Source organism: Triturus cristatus, chromosome 2_1 (assembly GCF_964204655.1).
Source record: "Triturus cristatus chromosome 2_1, aTriCri1.1, whole genome shotgun sequence".
Lineage (NCBI taxonomy): Eukaryota > Metazoa > Chordata > Amphibia > Caudata > Salamandridae > Triturus > Triturus cristatus.
The window spans coordinates 469,022,399-469,050,250 of record NC_140581.1 but is presented as its reverse complement, the minus strand read 5'-3'; the positions used below and the strand labels follow the sequence as shown (position 1 = coordinate 469,050,250).

Genomic DNA, 27,852 nt, shown 5'->3' with positions numbered 1-27,852 from the left:
GTTTCTGCGCTCCCATTCATGTTAGTTCTTCTGGAAAAGTTTCACTTGTCTTGCTTCCTGTCCTGACATCTGTGGGAAGAACGAAAGTAGTTAGTAACCCCAAACTTCCGCATTCTTTAGTTGTGTGAGTCATGGAATAATTCTAAATATCTTAAATTCTGACTTACCTCATGCTTCATTGCAAGACAAATCTCAATATCCCGATGTTTGCCAATGATTCAGTGGCCATCACAGGATTGCCCGGGTTATTTACTCGTCGCGCTCTGTTTGCAAATGTTATCCCCATCTTTGGCAATAGCAGTAATCGAACCTTCGCCTGGAAATATGATAATTTCCAGTTTTTCCACTGAGCTGCAATTCTGACAGATGGGATTGCAACTGGAGTTCATGTCCATGCTTTGTTCTGCAGTCTGCGTGATGCAGATGTTTCACTGGACTGTATGTGTGAGGAGACCTTGCCAGCTGCATTGACACCACGCGCTGCCCTTTACCTCATACGGACCAGCCTCAGTGAGCTAATCTCGCTAATGTGTTGCTGAACTGCACAGTATGCCATTGTGTTTTTTTAAAGTCACCCAAACTCTTTCTGTCCCCTTAATATCCATTTCCTGACTCTGACCACACTACCCTTTGATGTCTGAGACCCAGTGACTCGTAGCGAGTGTGGATTTGCAGCCCAGCCCCTCCCCTCTCCTTGCTCCTCGGCCAAGGAGAAGCGTGCAACTAAAACAGAACAAGCATTTGCAATGCAATAGGTCACGCATTTACGCGGGTTTGAGCTATTGACATTGCAAATAACAATGCCTTTTATAGTTGTTTTTGTTTTAAAAACCTAAATAAAAGGCATTGTCATTAGTGTTAACTCGTGTAACTGCGAGACCTATTGCATTGCAAATGCTTGTTGAAATTCAGTTGTTGGATGGATTGCATTTTCATGCTTATTTGCTCCCATTTATTTTTATTTATTTGCATTTTCTGATTTATAAACACTTTTTTCATTCAATATTAATTGTGCGTGTACGTGCATTATTACAAGTTGATAGCGCATCAGGTGCTCATATATGTGTATTAGATTGAATCATACGTGCAACGGTATTCATATGCTAATTCTTACTTTCTACATCATTAATCAGGAGATCTAGCCTTTTTGCTAATAGCTATTAAGGGGTATTTAAGTCGTATGCGAAAGCATCTTCAGGTGGACACCTCAGCTTTCCCAAGGAGCTTTGAGCTTGCTGCAAACATCCTAGTTGAAGGCTACGGGCTCACATAGCCATTTTATCAGTGCTTGCCACAGTTCAGAATGTCATCATGGGGCAAGCTGTGCCTTCTCAAAGCACAGTAGGTGATCAGACACAACCTTGTTATCCAGCAGAGGTATGTGTTTTGGATGCGATTTGGGAAACTTATATGGGCACGTAGGGACTTGGATAGAGTTAGCCAAGAGCTAGAAAGTGAGGGGCTGGTTGAATCATTCACTGTTTTGTTTCATTGAGCACCATCTGAAATGTTTGCAATTCTTTTTAATATACTGCTTAATCAAATGTTTTATTACAGCCAGCCATTTTTGTGGTAACTGCTATTCATGTAACCTGCACCAGATTAGGTAATTATTTATGTATTCTGCACCACACCAGTGCATTATTTTTTAATAAAGCGTTTTTGAAAAGATAGTGGGAATTTCTGGTGGGTAATCATCCATGGAAAAAAAGAAGCTTTCAAACTGACTAATAAATGTAATCCTGTATTGTCACTGGATTGATTATTGCAATATGCACACTCTCCGCAAATAGATCGTGGGAGGTACGTGGGTTATAGCCCACTTGACTCCATTTGGCAAGTTGGCTTCCGTCTGCTTTTTTCAGAGGGTTTTGGATGCCTAAAACTGGGCCGTATTTGCTGGTAATACTGCAGATGTTTATCACAGTGTAGGTATTTGCTTATTTTTGCAATATTCCAAGAAAAAACAGTCAGTTAACAGTTCCACAAAGGGCATTGGTGGGCTAAAGTATTTCCGTATAGATTGCCCTCTTGTTACGACCAATCACTGTCAGGTTTATATGCACACTCACCCATTCTCAGGGTCAAGCCATAACCAGGCGGGTCACAGCCATTGCATTTGTTGCATATGATAATTCCCTTGTAGCTCAACAGAAATGGGATAACAACAGAATTAAAAAATAATCGGCCACCCACTTTAAAATAGTTTCTCTTGGGTTTTGCCTCTTTATTTTACCAGCAGTAAGCTCTTTTTTAGACTTTATAAATGCCATATTAGGCAATTTGTTATGGTAAGAATTGGTCCTAGCTCTTTGCCCAGACTGTATTGGAAGACACCAGTACATAAACACAGTACAAGGGAAAATTGTATGCTAGATGACCTGAAGTTGGGTGGCAGATTCAACACCTTATCACCAGATGTATATTAGCCGATTTTGTGAATATCAAACCTATTGATGAATTGTCCCCCTGCTCCCTACAAGAGGATCCAAAAACACATGTGCATATCTTTGGAGAAAGACGGCTTGTTTTGCGCAGTAACTTCAAGTTTCTGAGTACATTTTCTGACATCAAAGTACAATTAAGATTCTTTTTTGATAGTGCTCTTTACAGTTGGATCTAATGTCTACTCAGACTTTGAGCTGTTTCTCTGCAGAAAGGCAAGCCTGCATAATAGAGTAAGTGGAGTTAGGCATTGCACTTTAATTTAGCTCTCGTTGAGTGACTAATTCAGTTTGATTTCCTGAAATATTAAATCACTGTTTTACTGTCTTTAGTAGGGTTGTCTAGGTCTTTTGTATTCAGTTGATTTCCCTTTCCTTTGGGGCTGTTTCCTGTTACTATTGTAGATACATAGTTGGGTTTAAGCAAAAATGCTTCTACAGGGCTTTCAAATGGATAACCCCGCCCCCGACTCCAAGAAAACCGTCACCCATGCACTCATCACCAGCAGACTGGACTACGGAAACACTCTCTACGCCAGAATCAACAAAAAACTCCTCCGCAAACTCCAGACTGTCCAGAACGCTGCAGCCAGACTTATCCTCGACATCCGACAACATGACCCAACACCTCCTTTGACCTACACTGGCTCCCTGTCGAATGAAGAATAACCTTCAAACTGCTCAGACAGGTCTACAAAGCCCTCCACAACACCGGACCCCAATACCTCAACGACCGGATCTCCTTCCACGCCACCAAGAGAAACCTCCGCTCAGCCGCCCTCGCCCTAGCCCCCGTCTCTCGCCCTAGCCCCCGTCTCTCGCCCTAGCCCCCGTCTCTCGCCCTAGCCCCCGTCTCTCGCTTCTAAAGGACCAGAGCAGGTGGAAAATCCATTTCCTAGCTCGCAGTCAATACCTGGAACGAACTCCCCCTTAACATCCGTCTAAGCCTGACACTACACAAATTCAGAAGGACCTCAAGACCTGGCTCTTCAAATGACCCCAATGGAGCTGCCCACACCCGCTCCCTCAGCGCCTTGTGACCCTCACAGGTGAGTAGTGCTCTCTACAAAACTTGATTGATTGACTTGATTGATATAGGCATTATCGCAGCAAATTATCAATATGACACCGGCATCTGCACTCAAAGTAGCCGAGAGGTGTCATGCAAAGCAATCCCTCTCGCAGGCTGATATCTTTTTTCAAGATATTGTCCCTAATGATCCTAAGCTGCAAGGCAAGTTTGTCCAGGGAGATACTCTAGAGGTTCTGCTAACCTGTTGCGGCAACCTAAACTTCCTTGGTTCCTTAGGTGCTTCCAAAGAACATGACTTTTTATCATATCACAGGTGATTGAAATTGTGGTTTCTGCACTCAAGTTAGGCAGTTTGAAGGTTTGTGATGTGGAAATGCAGGAATCTAAAGACACGTTTGTCCCCATTTTCATGCTAAAAGCAATCATTGTTCGGATTTGATGAGGAATTCTTTTGTGGCAGGGTTGGTTTCTTAAAGATCCATCATCTCAGAAGATTCCTCTTCATGGGCCTAATTGACATAGGGTAGTGAAGTAGTCTCGCTGCAGCAGGAATTTTATAATCCATTCCATATACAAAAGCGTGCATGTCATGCTGTATTCGGGTGCATGTGGGGGTCACTAAATCAAGTGGTACTCTTATTTTACAGTTCATAAAAAGAGTGTTCAAGCTTTTTTCTAAACTATATAAGGTTTATGATTGGGATAGATTATTCCAGACCCAGACACTTGCAATTGCTTCTTGTATCGGGCAGCAGTAAGGAGCAAATTTGCAATGAAACTTAATGTTCTTTGAGCAGAATACCCATTAGATCTCAACCTCAGTTGTGCTGGACAATAATGGTGGATTGCTGCACACAGCACAGTACGTGTCCTAGCGTCAGTTATTGATTGAGAACAACAGCCTTGCAACCTCCATAAATGGAAGGAGATGTGATGAAGAAATGTAGTGCCTCTGAGCACAGTGTCTGGATGAATTTAATTTCAATACTGTAATTTTAGAATCTTTGAAGAAGAGTGAGTTGCATCAGTCTAAGAGTGAGCCCCTGATGGCTCTAGCAGATGTAAACTCTCTTTTCGCCATAAGAAAAGACATAACTGTGCAAGTTGCGGCATTCAAAAGCCACAAGACTGCTGGTTTATGAGGTTGTCGGTGCTGAGCTGGGAGTCAAACCAAATGGTCAGTGTCTTAAATGTCTGGGAAAATTGGATCAGAGTTTCTTCATTAAACTTGTCCTTGTAATGAAATAGTAGCTTGTTGATAGAATACTGGAACGCAACTAATAGCAGCTTATATTTTATCAGCTGTGAGTGCAGGGCTGTTGACGGACATCCACGCTTGTACGGGCGTAATTATATTATTTGGAGAACCACTATTGATACTCTTACACATTGTCAAACTATTGGCTAGATGCTGTAAGTGTACCTATGAAACCCAAACCTGTGTGAAGGCAACTAGTCATGTAGAAGCTTCACCTACACTTTTAAGAACACTGTAGATAATCAGTGAAGGCACACTTGATGTCATTTAATTGAGAAATTATCTGATCACATTTGTCCTGAGATATCCTTCTTCTGAGGAAGCAAAGCAGCTTATGTTCTGGCCCACGAATGGTCCACAAACTCAACCAACCCTGTGTTGAAGGCAGGTCACAAGCCCAGTAGCACTAATAGTGATGTTTTGTCATGGTAGCCCTAGACCTGCCCCTGTATGAAGAAACTATTTATTATTTTAGTGATAACTATTGAAAGCCTGAGCACATAGTTCTTTTCAATAAAGGTGGCACATGGTTGACCTACACGCTCATATCAATTAATCTCTCTATAACTGTTTCAACCTCATCAGGTTAAGTGACCCTTAAATGAAATTCTGATACTAATGCGCCTCCTGTGTTCTCCATTGCGGTGCCATTTTCCCTCATGTCCATTACACCACTGTTTTATGTCCGTTGGAGAATCCCCTATCTTCTGAATTGTATTTAGGAAGAAGTCCTGTGTAAGTGCAAATGTGTCCTTCATATTCTCCCGAGGTTTCCTACGAAAGCTGACTCATCTTACTTCCTGCTGGCTTGGAACAGCACTGCATAACACCCTCCACCCTACACTTGGCACAGTAATGATTTCTTACCGACTACGCAGCCTGTCTTTGTTGATTTAGGATCCCATTAACCACTTCCTTATCACCTTGAGTAGACATTGTGCGATAGAGCATGGCACTTGTCTCACAAATACTACTCTGGCAGCACGAAAGCACAGAGGAGGGGGCTGATGACTGCGCTTAACCTGAAGGAGAAGCGCTTCACTGGAGTACCAGGTGTGCCAGTGAGCAAAGGGCGCGACACACAGGTACTCTCCTCAGTTGTTCACATAGTTGTTTACCTTTTGTGCAGCAGTGAAAAAGCAAAGGACTCTAGGCGGCAAAACTGTCTGTGCGAGTAGAAATTGTTGTCTACAATCTAAATTGCGAGACAGGATTGGGGTTGTTCTTGTATACCTTTTTGTGCATTTAAGAAAATATATAGAAAATTCCATTTACAATAATTCAATAGGAAACTCTTTTTTGTATTACACTTTATTGCCATTTTCAGATGCACATCAGCAGTACATGTATATCCAAAAGCATATATTAGCAATATCTGTCAATGCACCATTCTCAAGGATATTTGAGGCAATACACCATCGATATCTAGCTTGTAGATATTGGCTTAGACCCGACTAGAGAGGACAGCCATGTCTCAGGCAGACCTGTCTTACTTATAAAGGGAACTCAAAGGCAGGATCTAGATCTCTCAACTACGTCCACCCATTCAATTTACTGTGGTGTTTAAATGGACAGCCCCAAGTCTGATATTTTGAGACTTCAAGTACCCTGCGTTAACCCCCCTCACTGCCCAGCCATCGAGCGTTGGAGAATCTACATCACACCACTTCGGCGCTGTATCCTTTTTTGTGGCTATGAGACACATATTTATGAAATTCTAGGGCATATATGTTTGTGTCTGTGTAATAAAATGTATTTAGTAGAGCCTTTTTAGGGGTATGGTCAAGTGGCCAAATGTACTGCTCGATTTTCCCGGCCCTATTGTGTTGATGGGTGATTAGGGTGACTTCAGTCTCTCTACCATTCAAGCCTAAGGGTTAGAGTAGTGAATGAAGTCTATTTACTAGGCACTTCGACATGATCCTGTGTTCTTCCCCATAGATTAGGGCTTGCACACATATCCTAGGGGATAGATTCGTTAGTATTAGGGATAACCTGCCCTGTAGTGAGGGTATTTCATGGAGCCGTGCTGAATTCAGGCCTGGTAGGCCTCAAACGGGGGAGACTCCATCTTTCTTTCTGCTCCGGCAGCTTGAGATGCTTCTAGGTTAAAGGGGATGTTTTAGTTATGAGGTGTTATTCGCTTGGAGAGAACCGGTTCAGACCGGCCCTTATCGAAGGATTGTATTTTTCTTCATGCCGAAGACGCTACATCAGGCCGGCCGGCTGGGAAAGTGTCCTTGGCACGGGGAGGTACAAGAATTTGGTGGGCGGCAGGTTACGGGCCGGAATTTTCCATGAGGAAATGCACCTCTATATTAGTAAAAGTCTGAGGCAGTTACGGGGCACTTACTTCAGTCCGTAGGCGGCATCTAGCCGTTAGCAGTAAAGCTACTACTTATTCCAGGGAAGACAGATGACAAACTTGAAGGCGGAGAAAAACTGAGAGACAGATACTCTTCTAGCAGAATTGCCAGAGAGGAGAGAGTAGCCGATGAGGAAGAGGTCCCAGTGACTCGGAGAAGGGAGCTACGGAGGTGTGATCTCCAGGCGAGCCGAGGCACAGACGAGAAGGGAACCTAGATGACCATTGAGTGCAGGCTACACACGACTAAGGTGATGTCGACCCCTTTCTTATTAGAGCGTACAACCTAATCTTTCACTTTTCTTTGCAGGTTATGTGTTACACAGTAATGTTATGTGATTGCGTATATAATAAATAATAAAGTATCCAGTTTGTAGTGAACCAACATGTGCTGCGTGTTCTTGTATAAGAGGGTAGCCTATTCTTCTAGTCAGCTGTGACTTGACATGAACAGATGTTAACCCTGATCAGGTAAGTGGTAACTGAATAAGGGAGAGAGGAACCCCTCGAACCAGAGAACAGGTTGTGCTCAAACTGGCAGTTCTTGTGTGATCTGGTAAATAGTAGAACTGATTCCCCTGCTGTATGTTATGGTAAATCATAGGATGAACTTGTGCTAAGGCTGCCGTCTGGGTAGGAAGTCCTGGGTCCGTCTGGGACCGCGAGGCTGAGGCTGCCGTCTGGGTAGGAAGTCCTGGGTCCGTCTGGGACCGCGAGGCTGAGGCTGCCGTCTGGGTAGGAAGTCCAGGGTCCGTCTGGGACCGCGAGGCTGAGGCTGCCGTCTGGGTAGGAAGTCCTGGGTCCGTCTGGGACCGCGAGGCTGAGGCTGCCGTCTGGGTAGGAAGTCCTGGGTCCGTCTGGGACCGCGAGGCTGAGGCTGCCGCCTGGGTAGGAAGTCCTGGGTCCGTCTAGGACCGCGAGGCTGAGGCTGCCGTCTGGGTAGGAAGTCCTGGGTCTGTCTGGGACCGCGAGACTGAGGCTGCCGTCTGGGTAGGAAGTCCTGGGTCCGTTTGGGACCGCGAGGCTGAGGCTGCCGTCTGGGTAGGAAGCCCTGGGTCCGTCTGGGACCGCGAGGCTGAGGCTGCCGTCTGGGTAGGAAGTCCTGGGTCCGTCTGGGATCGCGAGGCCGCCACTTGTATTATAAGAGGTCTAGATATATATATATATATATATATATATATATATATATATATATATATATATATATATATATATATATATTAGGAATTCCCTGTCCTTAGGTGGTATATACTTGTTGTAAATAGGCCCTAGGGAGAGGGTAACGTTCTGGCTGGGTTATAGAGGCTCTGATGAGCGGGTTCTATCTGATCCAAAAACCCAAGCAGAACACCAACCAACCGCAGATAATTATGTTAATGCAATCGCCATCAAGTAGGGATGGAGCTTATCACAAGACCACACCATGTGCTTGAGGTCTCCCTTTAAATAGCCACATCTTTAATATGCTGGAGAAGAATAATTCCCACAGCATTATAATTTTTGACAGGCCAAGTGCATGCTGAATAGGTATTTTCTAGTTTAAACTTTGCTTCTACCACCACTACGGCCATGATCTATGGCCATCTATTGCCTCCCTTCGGATTATCTAGCTCACCCCATCAGAAACCTGGGGCCTGTCGCGAACATTGGTTAACGTAATCTGTAAATATGTTATCTCGTCTTGAGTATTTGGATATTTAATCTGTAAATACGTGTCCTATCTCCCTTATGTATCCTGCACCCTGCCCTCTCTTGTTCGATCCGTAACTGGATGATGCTATGCCTATTCTGTACATGGCTATGTTTTCCTGTAAAGTGCTATGATACCCTAACGGGTCAAGTTTGCGCTCTATAAAGCACATAAATATATCAAAATTCACATTGGATCAGCCAAAACAGGGTGGCAGTCGTGCCTCTCTTGGAGCTATCAATGCCTCTCTCCAGTTGTCACCTGGCAATTTAGTCCTGGTCTGCCTCCAGAGCTCTCTTAAGTGTTGAGGAGGAATTGAGAGTGTTGATGACCAAGGACCTATAGAGTTATGAGACTTTATAGATGTTCATGCCATCTGTCAGCAGTTTGGCTTCCTTGGTGTTAAAATATAGGTGGTCCACAAAGGTGTGGGCATGAAGGAGACTTAATGAGGGAGCTGAATATATTAAAAGAATTGACACTAATAAGCTAAATTCAGTTTGGAGATCAGTAAAGGGACATATTGAGTTCTGGGCAATTACGTCCCTAAGATTAGAGATACAAACTTTGTCCCAGCTTTAGAATCTCTGTATATTTGCAGCATCACCCACCACAAAGGAGCTTCTATAGTAACCTTACTCTTCCATTTGATAGCTGACTGCTTTGTGCTACAGTTTCAGGCCCATGGCTGTAGTCATAGGGAGTCCAGTCGCGGTATGGCCCCTGTAGAAAGTGGAGGCAGTGTGATGGTTCCATTGACAATCTTTCAGTAGAGTTATTATCTGAATAAGAAATTAACATCCATTCGTTAGCCATTACCATGTGGGAGGCCGAGTTATATGACACAATGTCTGCCATGATCAGGCCACCGACCAAGAGAGACTTAAAACATTTAGCAATTGATCACCTCATAAGATTATTCATTCCACAACAGTCCTCAAGTAAAGCAGTGAGACGTTTGAAAAAAGCCACATCGGATACTTCTTAGTAATTCTGTAAGTTACATAGAAGTCTAAAAGGGGGAATCAGCTTATTAATAGCCACTCAACCAATTAATGACAGGGGGATGATGGACCAGAATTCCAGGTCAACCCATAGTTCTTCAAGGAATGGTTGATATTCTACTGCAACTCAGGTATTTTCCAACATATATTTACACGTAGGTAAAAAAATAAAAACCCCTCTGTCATCCTTCTTTGTCTCAAGATCCGGGTGAGCTCAGGGGGTTCTGCCCAGGCTGGGTAGGCCATCTTTTTTGACTAGTTGCATTTGAGACCCAAGAATTCCATAGAGGTACTTAATATGCTCAGGTCCCTTGGGCCTGTCATGTTAGAATATGCCAGATTAAATCAGCAGGTTATCTACCTCCTGTAGTTAAATGCGCCCCTCAAGCTGGGCATGAACTCTCAGCCATTCCGCCAGTGTAAGTTGAGCTAGGGCGAATAAGAGGCATACAATGGCCACCCATCTTGGGTTGAAGAACCTAGACCTTATGGGCCTGGCGGCGCAGGGTACGCCTTAATCTCCTGAGTTCACCTGCTTTGTCGAACAGAGACACGGGACACTCCGTTAGGCGTAGAAGGTTTGGTTTATTAGCTGCAGCCAAGTACAGTTGTCCCAGAAGTACACTCGGTATGTTCTTGGGAGACTGCCACTTTACTTCGTGGCGCTCAATCTTTTATAACACACATATTCACAAAGAACACTCCCAATGCATACAGGGTTAACCAATGAGAAGAATGTGAAAACAAGATATTAAGTAACTCAAATAAGCCTCCCTTCCAACTGTGTTTGTCACCCTTCCCCACGAGTTAATCAGTGGTAGTGTTTATGAGTCGACTTGCAGGTGGCAGGACACATTTGTATGCCCCGCAGGACAGTTGTGAAATGAGAGAATACGAGTACAGAATAGTGAAGGCCAGAGGATAAGATAAAGTCAGGAAAGAATGGTGCGAACCAACAGATAGTCGAGACAGGGATCAGTCAAACCAGACGAGGATTAGTGGAGTCGGCCAGACCCTGGGTAATTACTGTAAGGCACTGTTCCAGGGTCGGTCTGATTGAAAATCAACCCAGACCGTACCTCAACAGAGAGAAAGTAAAGAGAAGGATCTATATGATAGAGGTCTAGGGTGGGGTACTTAGGAAGGGGGGAGACAGCATGAGTGTCTCATGTTGCCCTCACACATCCCGAGGGATGTCATGCTTCATCATCGGGCGGTGCTCCTCGTCGGGCCGGCGGTGCAATGCCCTACGGGTCCCCCGAAGGGTCTCTTTAGCGGAGATCTTTTAAGAGCGCTGCCGTTTGGTGCATGCGGGTATGTGGAGGGGAAGTACCAAGGTCAGTGGTGCTAGTGGTGTGTGCAGGAATAAAAATACCTAAGGGTTACCAGGGAAGCTAGTTTAATAAGAAGGTACCCTTGGTACATTAAAATACGTGGCAAAAGTGTTACTAATTAAAACGTGATGTGTTTAGTAGTAACTAAAGGTACAGGTCAAATGGTCGACATGTTTCGCGCCTAGTGGTGGTCAAAAAGATCCGGGGCGCTTCATCAGGACCAGTAGAGGTGAATAGTGTGGGGAGAGGTGCCCAGACTATGTGTAGTGGCGGGGGGTAAAATATCGCCCTCCCACTCGGCAATAAAGGGGGGGGGTTTAGTGTCTCCTAAACAGGTGGTGTCTGCAGGGAGAGGTATGTTATGCCCCCTTTGACTTAGACCTAAAGTAGGAGCTGGAGTTGCTCCTTGAGTTTAAAAAGCGGCGTAGGAGGCCCACACCATCTAGGGGGGTTGCTCAGGTGACGGCACTGGAAACCTGCCCGGTCCTGACGCCTGCTCGAAGGCCAGACCCTGACATCAGCTATAAACAGAGGCAGGAGGTTATTTGACACGTTGCAGTAGGATGAGGGAAAACAACACCTCGTACACCGTGCTGCCTGAGTGAGGGCAACACAAAATGGCGGAAAGACACAAATGGTGGCTAAATACGAAAACTGAATTACCTCAGGGTGCCCTTGCAAATTAGAATAGGATCTGAAAGCGCCGCATTCAACCATACTCTGGTCATAAGTTGTATAAAGAAGTTGAGTCCCTCACACGAAGCTGGAGCTGAAATTCATTTAGTTGAAATGGCAAACAATTAGCCCTAGTCCATTGGCGCAAAGGGTTTTTCAGAATCGACATTTATCAATTCCGCAGGCCTGACGGTGGTTTTTGTTGCATTATACGTAATGTAACACCGGTTTTGTTGCTATGTGAAATGTCCTTGGTTCAACTGTTGTACGTTTGTTCCAGCTTGAATGGCAACTTGAGGAAGGTAGAGTAGTCGACTCTTGCTGGTTGTGTACTGTTGCATACGCGCGCATTCGTATTGGAGAAGTAATTTAGAGTTTCATGTGGGCAATTCGTGAGTCCAAGAATTGTTTCAAGAATTCAGCTTTTCTAAAAGCATGTTATATTTGCCAGTTTAATATTTTTGATGCAAGTTAGTACAATATGGAGAATACACTCCTGGCGTGAGTTCAGTTGTTTGAGAACAATCCCGTGGTGTAAGCATGTGGTGTTTGTATGTAGGCTGGAAAGGTAGTTCTTGAGTATGGTGTATTTTAGATAACTGTTGTTTATAGGTCTTAATATGGCTAGCGATAAAGAATACGTCTGTATGATGTGTTGTGGGGTTCAAAATTTGTTCTTCTTATAGCTCTTCCCCCTCCCCGCCTTTACCAAAATGATGGAAGCTTTAACCAGTAAAGTAATTTCAATTTCCTTTGGAAACTTTCATGCACATTCAGTAAATTGCACAAAAGCAAAACATAAATTGGCATTTTAGCCCGTACTAACAAATCTGTCTATAAACACAAAGGCGCTTTGACAGCTTCCGTATATATAAATTATGACTAAACAAGAGTTAAATAACGTTTTAAACTAGTAAAACCACGGAAATTCCCCATTTATAGTTATTTACAGTAACTATAACTCATGCCCTAAAGTAACTTTAGCTTGTGGCCCAGCCATGCACAGTGTTATCATCAATGATGTTATTTCAGATGTTTCAGTGATCTCATATAAAATGTCACGAGTGATGTAATATGGTAGGTAATTAGCAGTGCATGGCGAGGGCAAGCTTTTTTTAAAATGTAAAGTAAGATATTATTACAATTCTTTTTTTTACATAAAGCAAGATGTGCATTGTTGTGCATGGCGTGGTGTTGGCCGTAGGGCCTGCGCCCGACCCCTGCCAAGGTCTACTCTCTGTGCACATGACTGTTCTATTCTATGTGCACCTTTAAGGCTGTCAGCTTATGCTAGGAATATTAGGTGGTCTCCATGGTGATGGTTCTATCGGAGACGGTTATTGTGCAGTGTTGGTGGAATATCCAGTTGGTGGTGTTGGACTGAAAATAAACTAATTGAAATACAAACGGCGAAGAGTGCCTGATAGGGGAGTAATAAGACATCCGATCTGTGTGTATTTCAATCCATTTATTTCCTATCCATTCTTACCATAGATCAGGATATCGTCCTGGAAAAAGAGAACGCTACTCAAATCACCTAGTACTATCTTTATAACCCTTTGGAAACAGGCTGCCACCGAGGCTAGACCAAATGGCATCCTTATGAAGTGATATGCTCCCAGTGGAGTCACAAACAAAGTTAAGTGTCTAGAATCTTGATTTACCATCACTTAATGGTATGCCGATGAAAGGTCTAGGACACTGAAAACTTTAGCCTCTTTCAGCACACTGATGGATTCTGAGATGCTTGGAAGTGGCTGAAGGTCCACCCAGATCCACTCATTCAAGCCATGAAAGTCCACACACATTCTGATACTGCTGCCTTTATCCTTGGGTTCAAGAAGTACCTGGGTCAACGACTCAGAGGCGTCAATGTCTTCTAAGATGCCCAAATCCAACAGTCTCTTCAGCTCCACTCTCAATGGCTCCACCATCATGTTTGGTGTTTTGCGCACTTTATGCCCACATGCTTTTTCTCCTTTTTTGTTAAATAATGCGATGCTCAAAACTTTAAAGATGGTCTAACCCATCACCAAACAACTCAGGAAAGTCCTGGAAAAACCATTCACCACTTCCCAAATTGTCAACAAGCATGACTTGATCCTTCGAATTACTGGCACTGGGATTTAGAATGATGCCCAAGTCACGTTGGTGTCTCGACCCTAAAAGAATGTCATCCCTCTTGGCTACATATACCTTCCCAATAGTTTGCCTATTCTTAAACTCAGTCTTGGTGACAACATCACCCAGAACTTTAATAAGTTCCCCCCTCCCCCAGCTGACTGAGTTCATATCTGGTGGAAGTAGTTTGACATTTTCCGTGTCAAATCTCTCATCCCACTGTTTATTTCCAGTCATGGTGAACGGTGAACCAGAGACAGCCAATACAACAAAGGTTTTACCATACACCTCAATGTCACACTCTGGCATCGTCACTTTCCCCGAATCCAACTCTTCACTCTGGTCATTCACACTCAAAAGTATAGTTTGTACCCTATCTGACATGTTATCTGTCCCTTTCACTCTTTCAGCCGATCTACGCACACAAGCATAATGCATTCTGATGCCTCATTTCTTGTATACTGACCCTCTGGAATAGCAATTAGGACTATTTGAAAAATGTGCAAACTTCCACATCTGAAACACTTGGCTTTCTGTGAATCTGCATGTCCACGTGTCTGTGAGTCACATTCAAGTCTGCGTGTCTGTGAGTCGGGTTCAGGACTTCTCCCCTTACGCCAGAGGACACTTTTGCAAGTGACCCTATGAATACTACTCTGAGTGTCATTGTTGTCCACTGTACCCTTCCTCATCTCCTTCACCCAACTCAACGTGTTTTCCATTCCTTCCTCACTGGCTACCGCTTCCGCAAGTGACGGGTTCTTGGACAGTAATTTTTCTTTCACCCTATTACTGTTGGTACATCTGACCAACTGGTCCTTGACTAGTGAGTCAGACAACTCCCCAAATTCGCAAATATGAGCTAAAGTTTATTGAGACACCACGTAATTTCCGACCTTTTCAGTAGGTTCTTGTACTCTTGTAAAAAACCTGTAATGCTCTAATACCACATTAATACGTGGTCCAGAGTACCGTTCCAGCATTTCCATTGACATCTGAAGGCTCCCCATCTCCACTCCCAATTGGAAGTTTATCAGTACTGTCATAAATATTTCTTCCCTCAATGCCAAGATTGTGCAGCAGTATGGCTTGCTTCCTGATAGCAGAAAACTCCCCCTTCCCCCCCATAGGTACAATGTAGGACTCAAATAATTTCTTCCACGGTAATAATGGCTCACCTTTCTCTGAGAGAAAGGCATGGGGTTGTGACATGCTAGAGGTTGTCATGTTGAGGGCTGTCCTTAAAGTTAGATTATTAATGAAAATGTCAAAGTTACAAGGAGAAAGAGAAAAGAAATCTTATATAAGTCCCACTTACTATATTTCTTCCAACACAAAGTTTGTTACTGCAAATGCTCCCAATAGTAGTCAGTTACAGCTGTGCTCCCGATGGTCCGGTGACTCTGGTGTAGGTTTTGCAAAACAACTCAAGATGGCGGCACACCGCTATACGCATGACCTCATCCCGTTAATAGTATGACGAGATACGTCGGCCGCAAAGGTAGGAGTTCACGGTGAGCGGCACGCATGAAGAATCTCAAGACGGGAAACAATAGATGATCCAGCGCGTGAAGAGGCTCGAGGCTCAAGCTGTGAAACAGCTCAAAGTCTCCGACTTGGACCAAACTTGTGGAATCACCTCCTGGTAAGAGCGCAGGTGTAGACTCACCTCTTTGTACTGGCTGTTGTCGACCAAAAGTCCATTCTTTCTCATCTCTCGTTAATTTTTCATCTCTCGTTTACTTTTTTCCCGTTATTCCTTATTCCATTCGGTGGGTCCCGTAGGGGAATTGGTGGTGTGAGCCGCCTGTCCCCAATCAGGCACTCGTCGCCAGTAATGAGACATCCGATCCGTGTGCTTTTCAATTAGTTTATTTCCAAACCAACACCACCAACTGCATCTTCCACCAACACTGCCAGAGTACAATAACTGTCTCCGATAGAACCATTACCATGGAGACCACCTAACATTCCTGGCATGAGCTGACAGCCTTAAAGGTGCACACACCTATTCCCCATGGCACACGGCTAGCACCCAGACCCCTGCTGAGCATGGCCTTGGCCACCTACTACCCCCGACGCACACGACCTGCGGCCAGGCCCTGTGAATCCCTCTCCCACACACACAGGCACCCTTCATCACCTCATCCCCACCTGCCACGAACAGCTGACTTTGTTATTTTCTAAATTAGAAAGGGTCATTTTAAGTAAGTTGGCTTTGTCAAAGGACCAGAATGCCAAAATATAACAAGCATTGGTAATGCATCGGTTTCGCCTATGTACTGTATAAAGAGCAGTTTTCATCAATTTTCGTCGGGTAGAAGGAAAGATCTCCCTGAATGGTAACACTGGAGTGGAGAGGATGTGCTACAGCTGTCAGAGCTGCTGACTCGAGAGCTAAGAATTCCAGTTCGAATCTCAGTGGCACTGTGCAACATCCTGTGACACTTAATCTGTCCGGGTGATAAACTGTTATATAAATATGCTGCAAGAGTAAAAGACAAACAGTTCCACCAAAGCGGATATTAACAGTATTTCGGCAGCGGGAAACTGATAATAGAAGCAGACGAGAACAAGCAGTGGTACATGCAGGAAAATATACTACAGCCAAAAGAAATAGAACAAATGAGAAGCCAGGAAAGAGAGGAGGTGGAATTTAAGTCCCTTTTAAGTCTATATTAAAAACAATAGATTTCTCAAGCACTGCGCAAGTGCTGTGCAGCGAAACCTAAAAAGTGGTGGGCCTATTGGCTTTAGCAAGGGCTCAGCACCTCAACATATATAAAGCTGACATATTGGAGTTGTCAAAAATTCACCAATAACCATAATCAAATGTATATTTCATAAATTCACACATCGCAATGTTTAATAATAGTGATTGTCATAAAATATTTCCAATAATGCCTTATTTACCAAAATATTAAACATCTTTGAGTCTTTTTTCACATGTTTCAGGTCACAAAGTGCAGCCATAGAACCAACCACAAGGGATCCCTTGCCGTCAGCTGAAGAGCATATAGCCCTAGCTTGGAGTACTTTAATAATTATGGTCCGCTCTCCTGGGGACATGAATTCAATTAACCAGAAGACTTGCTGTATTTTTTTTTTTTTAGAACGCTGCTGGTAGGCTGCTGCGCTCCCTGCAACCCTCTACAACATTAAAAAATGTTTGGTGGTGCCCCTGGTCTTTCACGGCGCATCACCAGGAACAAACAATATAATTTAAAGACCCTCACAGTGCGTTATGGGCCGCTCATTCCCTGGAGCCGTGAATAATAACTGAATGGCTCCTGCTGCTCATTTATTCTTTTTTTATATTATTATTTCTATTTATTTCGGTGTTCCGGTGCCACTTGTTTCAAAAGGCGATTATTGAGCCTTTGAAGGCAATAGAAGGGCCGGGTGAGGAGGTGGAAGGCCCCTTGGAGTCACCTTCTCATTCTTGCAAAGAGATCCACATGGAGCCCTGTGCGCCTGACGCCGGAGGAATGACTTACCTGATTAATCTTTGAAGTGACCAGATCACTAACAGCACGTGATTAGGACTACAGGGCCATAAATAGATGAGAGGGTGAAAGCCCCACAAAGGCTACACACAGATTTTCCAGTTAGTCCCGAGGAAGACCCCACCAAGACGGTTATAATATCGCATTTTGTCAGGGGTCGAAACGTCGACGCTTTGTCAAGTGTCTCGCTCCCGCTCTGTCATAGCAAGCACTGGTTTGGATTTTGGAAGAGAGAGCTCTTCCAAAATCCAAACCAGATTGCTTTTCCACACAGGGAGCTGCATGTCAGCAGCTCCCCATGTGGAAAAGCAATGCCGGCTCCCGCAGGACGCGGGGAGCCGGCAGGGACCGTGGGGGCATGGGGGCTCCCCCCACGGTCCCCAACGAGAGGCCAGGCCCCGGGGGATGGGGTCTCCGGGGCCAGAAGTGGCCAGGGAGGGGGGCCACGCAGCCCGCCTCCAAAGAAATTAAAAAAACCGAAAACCTGGCCATGCCTTGGGGGTGGGGTCCCCGGGGCAGAATATGGCCTTGGGAGGGGGGCCACGTGGCCCCCTTACAATTAAAAAAAAAAATAGGGGTCAGGCCCTGGGGGACGGGGTCCCCAGGGCCCATAAAATAGAAAAGGAAGAGGGCCACACAGCTCCCCTTCCTAAAAAGAAAAAAAAAGACCGGCTTCGCAGAGGCCCTGCCCCCTCCCACCAGCACACTCCAAACGTGCCCTGTGGCCCGTTTTAAGTTGGGAAATTAATTCCCCTTCAATCCAGAAGGCCCCTGGGGGCAACTAGGCCACCAGGTACCTCCAGTAAGCGCCACAGTCCTGCGTTGCAGAGAGGTGGTCCAGGCCCCACCCCTTTTAACACCTCTCTGCAACGCAGCTCTGTGGCACCTAGTGGGCTAGTTGGACCCCAGGGACCCTCAGGATTCAAGGAAACTTAATCTCCCAACGTAAAATGCGCCACGGGGCGCGTTTGCACAGTGGTGAATGGAGGGGGCGGGGCCAGAGGTGACGTGTGCAAACTGGCCAGTGGCGCATTTAAAGTTGGGGAATTAATTCCCTTTCAATCCTGAGGGCCCCTGGGGGCCAACTAGTCCACCAGGTGCTTCCAGTAAGCGCCACTGCGCTGCGTTGCAGAGAGGTGGTCCAGGCCATGCCCCTTTTTACACCTCTCTGCAACGCAGCTCTGTGGCGCTTACTGGAGGTACCTGGTGGGCTAGTTGGACTCCAGGGACCCTCAGGATTCAAGGGGACTTAATCCCCTAACTTGAAATGCGCCACGGGCGCGTATGACAGTGGTGAAGGGAGGGGGCCTGGCCTGAGGTGACATGTGTGCAAACATGCCCTGTGGCGCGTTTTAAGTTTGGGAATTAATTCCCCTTCAATCCTGAGGGCCCCTGGGGGCCAACTAGCCCACCAGGTACCTCCAGTAAGTGCCACAGATCTGCGTTGCAGAGAGGTGGTCCAGGCAAAGCCCCTTTTTACACCTCTCTGCAACGCAGCTGCTCTGTGGCGCTTACTGGAGGTACCTGGTGGGCTAGTTGGAACCCAGGGACCCTCAGGATTCGATGGGACTTAATCCCCCAACTTAAAACATGCCAAACACACCCTGTGGCGCGTTTTCAGTTGGGGAATTAATTTCCCTTCAATCCTGAAGGCCCCTGGGGGCCAACTAGCCCACCAGGTACCTCCAGTAAGCGCCACAGACCTGTGTTGCAGAGAGGGGATCCAGGCCATGCCCCTTTTTACACCTCTCTGCAACGCTTACACACCAACAGACAGACGGATACAGTCATTCACACAGTTTACTCATTAACCCATGCATTAAGTAAGATAAGTTTAATCACTCACTTATAGAGTCAGTCATGCACCTACTAAATCATCCATTCAGACACTTATACACCCACTCATTCCTCAATACACCTTTCCCTATATATATATTAAACATATTTAAACTTTACAGAAACACACAGTCACTGGATGATGTCATCAGAGATGTCATCAGTTTTATCATCAGTGATGTCACTGACCATGTCATGAGTGATGTAATGTGTGACGTCATCAGCAGTGTATTGCGGGGGCGCGAGTTATAGTTAGCTGAACTAACTATAACGGGGGAATTTCTATGGTTTTGTACGAACTATAACTTTCCCTAAAACCTATGGTTTTTTCAGTAAATTTCTAAGTTTTTTTAAATGCTAATTTCTAACGTGCCTGAAACCTATATGGTTTTTTCTGTGAATATATATTTACCTCTTCATAAATCCAGCAGACTCACTTTTTATATTTTAGTGTTTCAGAAGGCTGTGCACGGCGTAGGGTTGGCTGCTCTTGGGGGATTGGCTGCAGAGCCTGGCCAGCTAGTGGTTGGCCTGCCCAGGGGATCCTTTATCTGTATGGTATGTTTTTTATAGGGAGTAGTACGTTCCTGTTCAGTCTGTGTTTTTAGATATGGCCCAGAGGCGACTTTAGTTGTCTTTTGGCATCATATAATAAAAGAAATCATAATCATTATAAAAACATATACTTACATAGAGCTGCTTTAGGACATCCCTGTTCATCAGTTGTACTGTTTAGCTAACATTTGCATTTTGCTTCTGCCCAGCATGTCGCAATGTCTCACCGCCCTTCAGGGGTTGCCTCTCTTCACTGTGATTGACCGTATTTTTCTTAATCGCATTTTTCACATTTGTCTAAAAAGAAGTGCCATAGCTGCTGGGCCAATTCCATACATTGACAATGCTTTTATCTTCCCATTCCTTATACTTTTTTGTTTAGATTTTGTCTTCAAGTTACAGTAATTCAAAGACATTTTCTTTGCGCCAAGAAGATTCATATTTTTCTCATATGTGTTTTAAAATTAAAATGGCTTCTTTACCTATTCTACATCTGCTTGCTAGGAGGCACCTATACTTTTCTAGTTAAATTATATAAAAAGGTATATTTCATTTTCATTTTACATTTTGTATTTTATTATCTTTGAAGATTGAGCGTTTGTGTTTAAGGCACTAAGTATTATTATTGGTCATTTTGCAGGTCGGGATCATCGGCCCAGCAGCCAGCATCAAAGAAATCAAAACCAAGCAATCCAAAGCAAACTATTGATAAGTTTTTTAAATGACTAAATGGCATCTGTTCATTTTGGGGTTATTTGAAGGGTTCTAGCAGCTTTTAAATACTGAAGAAGGATGCAGAGCAAGCAGTGGAGTATTGCATTTTATATTAAATTATGTTGAAGGAGATATCAGTTGTGTTTTTCACAACATGGTTTAATTCATCATGTGATTGGATAACGAAATAAATGTCACTGTAAACTAAATTAATTGCATTTAGGTTGTCGCAGATGTATGTAGCATTTAAACCAATGCTGTTACAACTGTAACCACTCCCAAGCTGTGATAAAAGTGGCTTTTATACTCATTTAATATTTTATCAAAATTAAGTGAAAAATGATGCTGAAAGAAATGCCAGCTGTAACTGGCCGTGGATACAGTGCAAGGACCAGAAGAGAAAAACGATATCAAAGATATGTAATTTAATGGCAGGTTGTATACCTGATTATTCTTTGATAATGTGGCAATATTTTTAAAAACTAGAAATGTGTAAGCACAATACAAAATACATTGCAACACGCCATGAAAAGGTTTGCATGCAATATTTTTTTGTCAAATATATTTATATATACATAATTTATAGCATTGCTGTGGATATTAAATAACTGTTTATTTATAAACAAAGGTACATTTCAAATAAAATATTTTTTCTCCACTTGCTCATTATTGTAAATGTATTTTATGATTCATTGCTTACCTTAATTAATATAAATTATACTGCAGCAGCCTTTATTTATAGAATTTAGCATTCATTCACTTGCGTTGCTTCAGTAACTGCTTGCATTTCGTTACCTATTGTTAGTGTTGATGTATAGATATTTATTAGTCATTTAACCAACGATTATTAAAATTAAAGAAGGTATTTAGTTCAAACTGCTGTGTGCAGGGCAACCATTAAACAGCACAGCATATGTTCATTATTGCAAAGTGTTTAAATAAATGTGCAGTTACTACACACACAATAATTTACTCAAATTATGTATTTCTTTGCGACGTCACCCCTCAGTGTAATTCAAATGCCTACATTTAAGCACTGCCAAATTTAGATTACAGACCTGTTAATCTGCAAGATTATCAGTTACGACGGGTCATACTAGTCTTAGATTATCTGATTTTATCAGGAAACTTTTGTATTGCGGAGATCCCATAACGTAAATCCCCAAATTGAGACCACGTCATAAGCCCATCCCTCTCCGATCACCAGTACAGTATTAAACAGTGCATTTGATCAGTGTTTTATAGCGTTCAAGAATCAAACTGAGTTGCGGGTGTCAAGCGTTCACAGCTCTTGGCATGCCCCTTGCCCAGGCTTAATTTTGGCCATCACTGACACTGGTCGCTGAATCTATCTACCTCCATGCTGTCAGGATTAAACTTTCAGCAGCAGGGAGGCTCAGAACAGGTGTATGCCTTCTGGATACATGGATCTTAAAGACCATTCATGCGTTGGGCTGGTGCTCTTTGAATGAGCATCTGCCATCTTGACACTCGCCAAACCATTCCCCTCAGGCTCACGTCTTACTTTTACCCAGTCACGTGTTGGTCCCAGAGTCTGAGAACAAGGGAGTTAGAGTGAAAGGTGAGCTGCACCTGCAGGATGGATGGTAATAAAAGTTAGACAGTTAAAGGAGGGTAAATCCTGTGTAAGCTAATTTCACAGCGCAGACATACTCTGAAGCGTGTACTGGATTACCCAAATGCATCTGCCTACTTTTGGATGCACACTATGGAACTTGTTCCTATTACTGGTTAATTCCTGTAAGAAAGTGAGAGCCAGTTTAAGGTACAGTCGTAATTTTACTGGGCTTGTTTAGAATATATGTAATAATAGTGAGGTACCTAATTGATCGCTATGCACTTCACACATGCCTAGTCTTCCAGATCATTCTTATCCGAAACATGCTTTTCTACGGTTGTCCATGTGAACCTCTGGTATTTCTTAGTTTGAAGGCCACAACTTGTCTAGAACTCGTTGTTCACCTATCGACCTCCTCTGGGTTCAGCTGTCAGGTGTGGCTCCAGTTTCTGAGTGAGATTCACCCAGACGGGACCTGTCTGCATTGTCAGAGCCCCCCAAGTCTTACCTTCCGCTTGAGGGGTGATCCTGCAGAGGCGACAAGAACCACCACCCCCGTTTCCCACCTCACCCTAGCAGGGGGTGAGCACTGACTAGGACAAGGGGGTACCAGGGGTAGAAGTCAGATAGGAGCGAGTCAAGAAGGCGCCCTTGACACCGAGCTGTGTGGGGAAAGAAGGGAACACGATTACCTTACTGCAATTCCCATCTCTCCACCACTCTGTGTCATACCAGCCCACTGACCACGGGATTACCTTGTGCGATGTCGCGTGGCAACCTCCATGAAACGTGTCTCCAGTTCCCAGTCCCAGGACTGCTAGTGGGCCTCCGGATTGGTGAACGTGAAGCACTGCAGTTAGTGTGAAGCAAAATCAAATAAACAAAACCAGCGCTCCTGCGCAAATAATAAGTAGGCCCCCTGTGCAGCTATCCCACACACTCCTGTGTGTCGTTGCTAGGAGAGGGAAATGGAACTCCCCCAAAGGACCACAAGCTTGCTAACGCCTGCACAGGGTTCTAATCCGGCCAGTTAGGGATGCAAACCAAAATCATCAAACCAGCGCTCCTGCGCAAATAATAAAGAACATGGTGAGGAACCCAACCCCCCGTACACACGCCGGTGTGCAGTGGCTGGAGAAATGGACACGGAGTAACGGGCGCACCACTGGTGCGAGACGGCAGAGACGGTCGTCCCAATGGCCTCTGTGCACCCTATGCGGGAAACAGTACCTGTGCGGGCAGGAGTTCGAAGCAGCGTCCCCTCGTCAGTGGCTTGTCGGAGTAGTCCGGAGCGGCGTCTCTCCTTCTGCGGCGCTGGCGAGAATCCAAAGCGCTGGGCAGCCGGAGTTCCCGGCTGTTAAGCGCGTCCACCCGGAAGTGAGTCTTTCAGCCTTCCGCTTCCGTCTCTTGAGATCTAGACCGCTAACCCATTTCTCCTCAAGTAGCGGTACGGCTCACGGAATCATGACAGCACCCACCACCAAACAGGACCCCCACCCGGCAGCCGGCAGGTCACACCGGGGTGGCGGGCCGAGGACAGCCAGGATGACCCAAGTGGAAGGCCCGAACCAGCCGGGAAGCGTGGCGGACATGCGACAAGGGCTCCCACGACCTCTCCTCGGTATCATAACCCCTCCAGTCCACCAGGTAGTAGAGCTGGCCCCGGGATCTTCGGGAGCCCAGAATGGCCCGGACCTCGTACTCGATGTGGTCCCCACGAAGAACAGGAGGAGGAGCGGAGGCCACACAATCAGGGTGAGTGGCATGTAGGAGGGAAACGTGAAAAACAGGGTGGCATTTCATGTGAGGGGGCAGAGACAGCTTCATGGAAACACGGTTAATCACCTTAGCTATGACGTAGGGACCCACGTACCGGGGCAACAGTTTCTTGGAGCCGTGAGCGTTGATGTGCTGTATCGATACCCACACCCTGTCACCCACCCTGTACTGCGGCTCAGCCTGTCTGTGCCTGTCCACGAACAGCTCGTAAGATTCCTTGGCTTTGGCCAACTCAAATCGGGCCTGCTGCCATAGATCGCGAAGGAACCCATGGTACGCCTGTACAGTGGGTAGAGGACTGGTCAAAGGTTCCTCCCAAGGGACCGTCCGGGGATGACGCCCCTGGAGACAAAAGAACGGGGACATGCCGATTGCGGTATGTTTGCTGTTATTGTAGGCGTATTCCACCAGCCAAAGGACTTCTGACCAATCGTTCTCCACGGACAGTAGTAAACATTGGAGGTACTGCTCCATGGTCTGGTTTGTCCTCTCCGCCTGTCCATCGGTTTGAGGGTGATACGCCGTGGATAAGCGCACTTCCATGCGCAGGATGCGACATACTTCATTCCAAAATTTGGACACGAACTGGGAGCCCCTGTCCGTGATCACAACCGACGGGATACCATGTAAGCGTACCACGTTGCGCATGACGATAACCAGCCAAGGCAGCTGCTGAGGGCAGTTTCTCCAACGGAACAAAATGGGCCATCTTGGAGAGATGATCCACAATGGTGAGGATGGTGGTGTATCCTGTCTTCGTTCTGGGTAGTTCCACCACAAAGTCCATGGAGATGGTATGCCAGGGGTACGGAGGCACAGGGATAGGATGCAACAATCTCACTGAGGGTTGAGACGAACCTTTCCCCTGAGCGCAGACGGCACACCGCGCAATATAGGCGTGTACGTCAGCGTCCATGGTAGGCCACCAGAAATGCCTCAACAGTAGGTCCATCGTCTTCTGACGGCCAGGGTGACTGTATAGTGGGTGATCATGGCACATGTACAGGGCTCGTTGGTGGTGGTTCGGTAGAGGCAGAAAGTAACGGTCTCCCTGGTATACGAACCCATCCCTAGCGGTGAGACCCTTATGCTCCCCTATCCAAGACGAGGCGACTTTCTGTTGTAAGTCGTCGTGCAGCTGAGTCAAAAAGCCAGAAGACAGAACGAGCCCCAGGAAACAATGATTCGGAATGATCGGAGCAGGAACGACCTTGGGTGTGTTATCTTCGGTCTCCGCGAGTCGTGACAGGGCATCGGCCTTGGCATTGTCCTTGCCGGGTCGGTACGTGATGTGAAACTCATATTTATTAAAGAATAAGGTCCAACGCAGCTGCCGAGCGGTCAGGGCCCGTGCTGAACGAAGGAACTGGAGGTTCCTATGGTCTGTATATATGGTTATTGGATGTTTCGCATCCTTGAGGTGGTGGCGCCATTCCTCGAAGACGGCCTTTATGGCTAGTAACTCACGGTCAGAGATCGTGTAGTTCCGCTCTGCTGGCTGTAGTTTCCTGGAGTAGAACGCCACTGGGTGCATCAAGCCCGTGTTGGCATCTCTTTGGGATAACACCCCACCCAGGGCATCTTGGGAGGCGTCGGCTTCCACAATAAAAGGCCGTTCCGGGTTTGGATGTAGCAAGACAGGGGCCGTAGTGAACCGTGTCTTCAAGGCTCGGAAGGCTCGTTCGGCGTCGTGGTCCAAAGCAAAGCGGACCCCTTTGCGCAGAAGGCGGGTGATGGGGGTGACGATCCTAGAGAAACCACCAATAAAACAACGGTAATAATTTGCAAACCCCAGGAACCGTTGTACTTGTTTCACAGAAGTAGGGGATGGCCATTGCAGTATAGCTGCGGTTTTCTTAGTATCCATGGTAACCCCCTCAGGAGTGATGACGTGTCCCAGGAATTCAACGGCGGTGGTGTGAAAGACACTCTTTTCCAACTTGACGTATAACCCATTGTGTAGCAATCGTTGTAAAACGGTGTGCACGTGTTGGATGTGTTCTTCTTGGTTTTTGGAGAAAATCAAAATGTCGTCAATATAGACGACGCAAAACAGGTCGATGAATTCCCTCAGTACTTCGTCGATAAAATACTGGAAAGCCGCCGGGGCGTTGCAGAGTCCGAAAGGCATGACCTAGTATTCGTAGAGACCGTACCGGGTCCGGAACGCGGTCTTCCACTCATCCCCCTTTCGGACTCTGACGAGATGGTAGGCCCCCCGGAGGTCCAGCTTGGTATATATGCTGGCGTCTTTCACCTGATCCAGCAGGTTCGTGATCAGAGGCAACGGGTACCTGTTTTTTACCATGATGGCGTTCATCCCTCTGAAGTCGATGCACGTTCTTAAGTCTCCTTCCTTCTTTGCCACGAAAAAGAGAGGAGACGACACCGGCGATCTAGATTGGCGGATGATCCCATTGCGTAAGTCCTCGTCCAGATACATACGGAGATGTTCGTTTTCCTTTTCGGTGAGCGAGTAGATGCGACTACAGGGCAGCTTAGAGGCTGGAATCAGGTCTATTTTGCAATCGAAGCTGCGATGCAGAGGTAAGGTGTTTGCCCCCTTTTTATCGAACACCGCAGTCAGATCCAGATAAGCATCAGGTACCTTCCTGTGTACGGTCAAGATGGTTTTGGTAAGGGGCAACACATGGGCTTGTATTCCTGATGATCCGGGGGTATACGGCCGGGGGTAACAGAGAGACGTGCAATAATCCAAATCCAATCGCATCACCCTGGACACCCAGTCGATCCGTGGATTATGTTCCACCAACCATGGAAGTCCCAATATCAAACGGAATTGAGGTGCGTCAATGGCATCAAAGGTGATGGATTCCGTGTGGTGGTTCCTAAACGACATCTCGGAGTTCGGTTTGAAAACGGATGAGACCTGAAGTAAGATCCGTCCCATCCACGGCTTTAACTGCCTCCGGTGTTTTCTTCGGTACAATGGCCATACCTAGGCTCGCCATATACTGGTTGTCCATAAAATTGCCTGTGGCTCCAGAATCGATAAGGGCTATTACCTGCCACACCAGGCCCGACCGTGTCTGTAAGGTTACTTCTACTCCAAGATGATGGCAACCGACGCCGTTACCCGGGGTTGGTATCCTGATGGATGACGAACCCAGTAGCCGGACCCCACCGTTTACTGGGTTTCCTCGTTTCCCGACCAGTCTCCCCTGGAAACAGGAAGCGCAAAGGGTCTCTTCCCCCTCGGTTTTGACGGCTTCACTGGGCACTCCCTCACGAAGTGTCCGCTTTTGCCACAATACAGACACTGGTTCTGTCACCTTCTCTTCTCCCGTTCCTCCTTGGTAAGTGGTCCCCGAATTCCTCCGATCTGCATCGGTTCTGGTGGGTCAGGGTTGGATACGGAGTCGTCTGTGTTTTTCTCTTTCTGTGGTAAAACTCGGGGATCCCCGCCTCTGTGTCGGTCAGTCTTCCGTTCCTGCAGCCTGAAGTTTAACTTCACCACTAAATCAATAAAAGGGCCGATGTCTTCTGGTGGATCCGGGATCTGGGACAGGAGGTCTTTCATCTCGTCCCGCAAACCCCTGTAAAACACCGACACCTTCTTGGACTCAGGCCAGCGGGCTTCGATCACCAGCCTACTGAAGGTGGTGATATAATGCAGCAAGTCCGTGGTTCCCTGTTTTAATCCGAGCAGTTCGTTATCCGCAGCCTGTACAAAGGTGTGGCGGGCGAACATCCTTCACATGGTGTGCTTGAAGGCTGGTAGGCTGTACAAACCCGGGTCATCATTCTCCACCAAGGGTATGGACCACAGGGAGGCATCACCTCCCATATAGGAGAGGATAAAGGCGATTTTTGAAGCGTCGTGTGGGAAGGCGGTGGCACGTGCCATAAAGTGCAGATGACACTGGTGAATGAAAACGCTGTACTTCGTGCTATCACCATAAAAGCGCTCAGGAAGAGCCAGCTGTACGGTATGCGGA

General features: G+C 45.9%; 1 protein-coding gene across 6 annotated transcripts in view; it reads left to right on the top strand.

Moving 5' to 3' along the window:
* The window catches only part of POLK (DNA polymerase kappa), a 1,025,073-nt gene extending 1,003,876 nt beyond the window's left edge, over positions 1-21,197 (top strand). For all 6 annotated transcript variants that reach the window (XM_085632293.1, XM_085632295.1, XM_085632292.1 and 3 more), the window contains one exon: positions 20,462-21,197. In XM_085632293.1, the coding sequence (XP_085488419.1) occupies positions 20,462-20,546 (85 nt within the window). In that variant the 3' untranslated portion in view covers positions 20,547-21,197. The remainder of the gene's footprint in view (positions 1-20,461) is intronic.
* Positions 21,198-27,852: the final 6,655 nt, after the last annotated feature.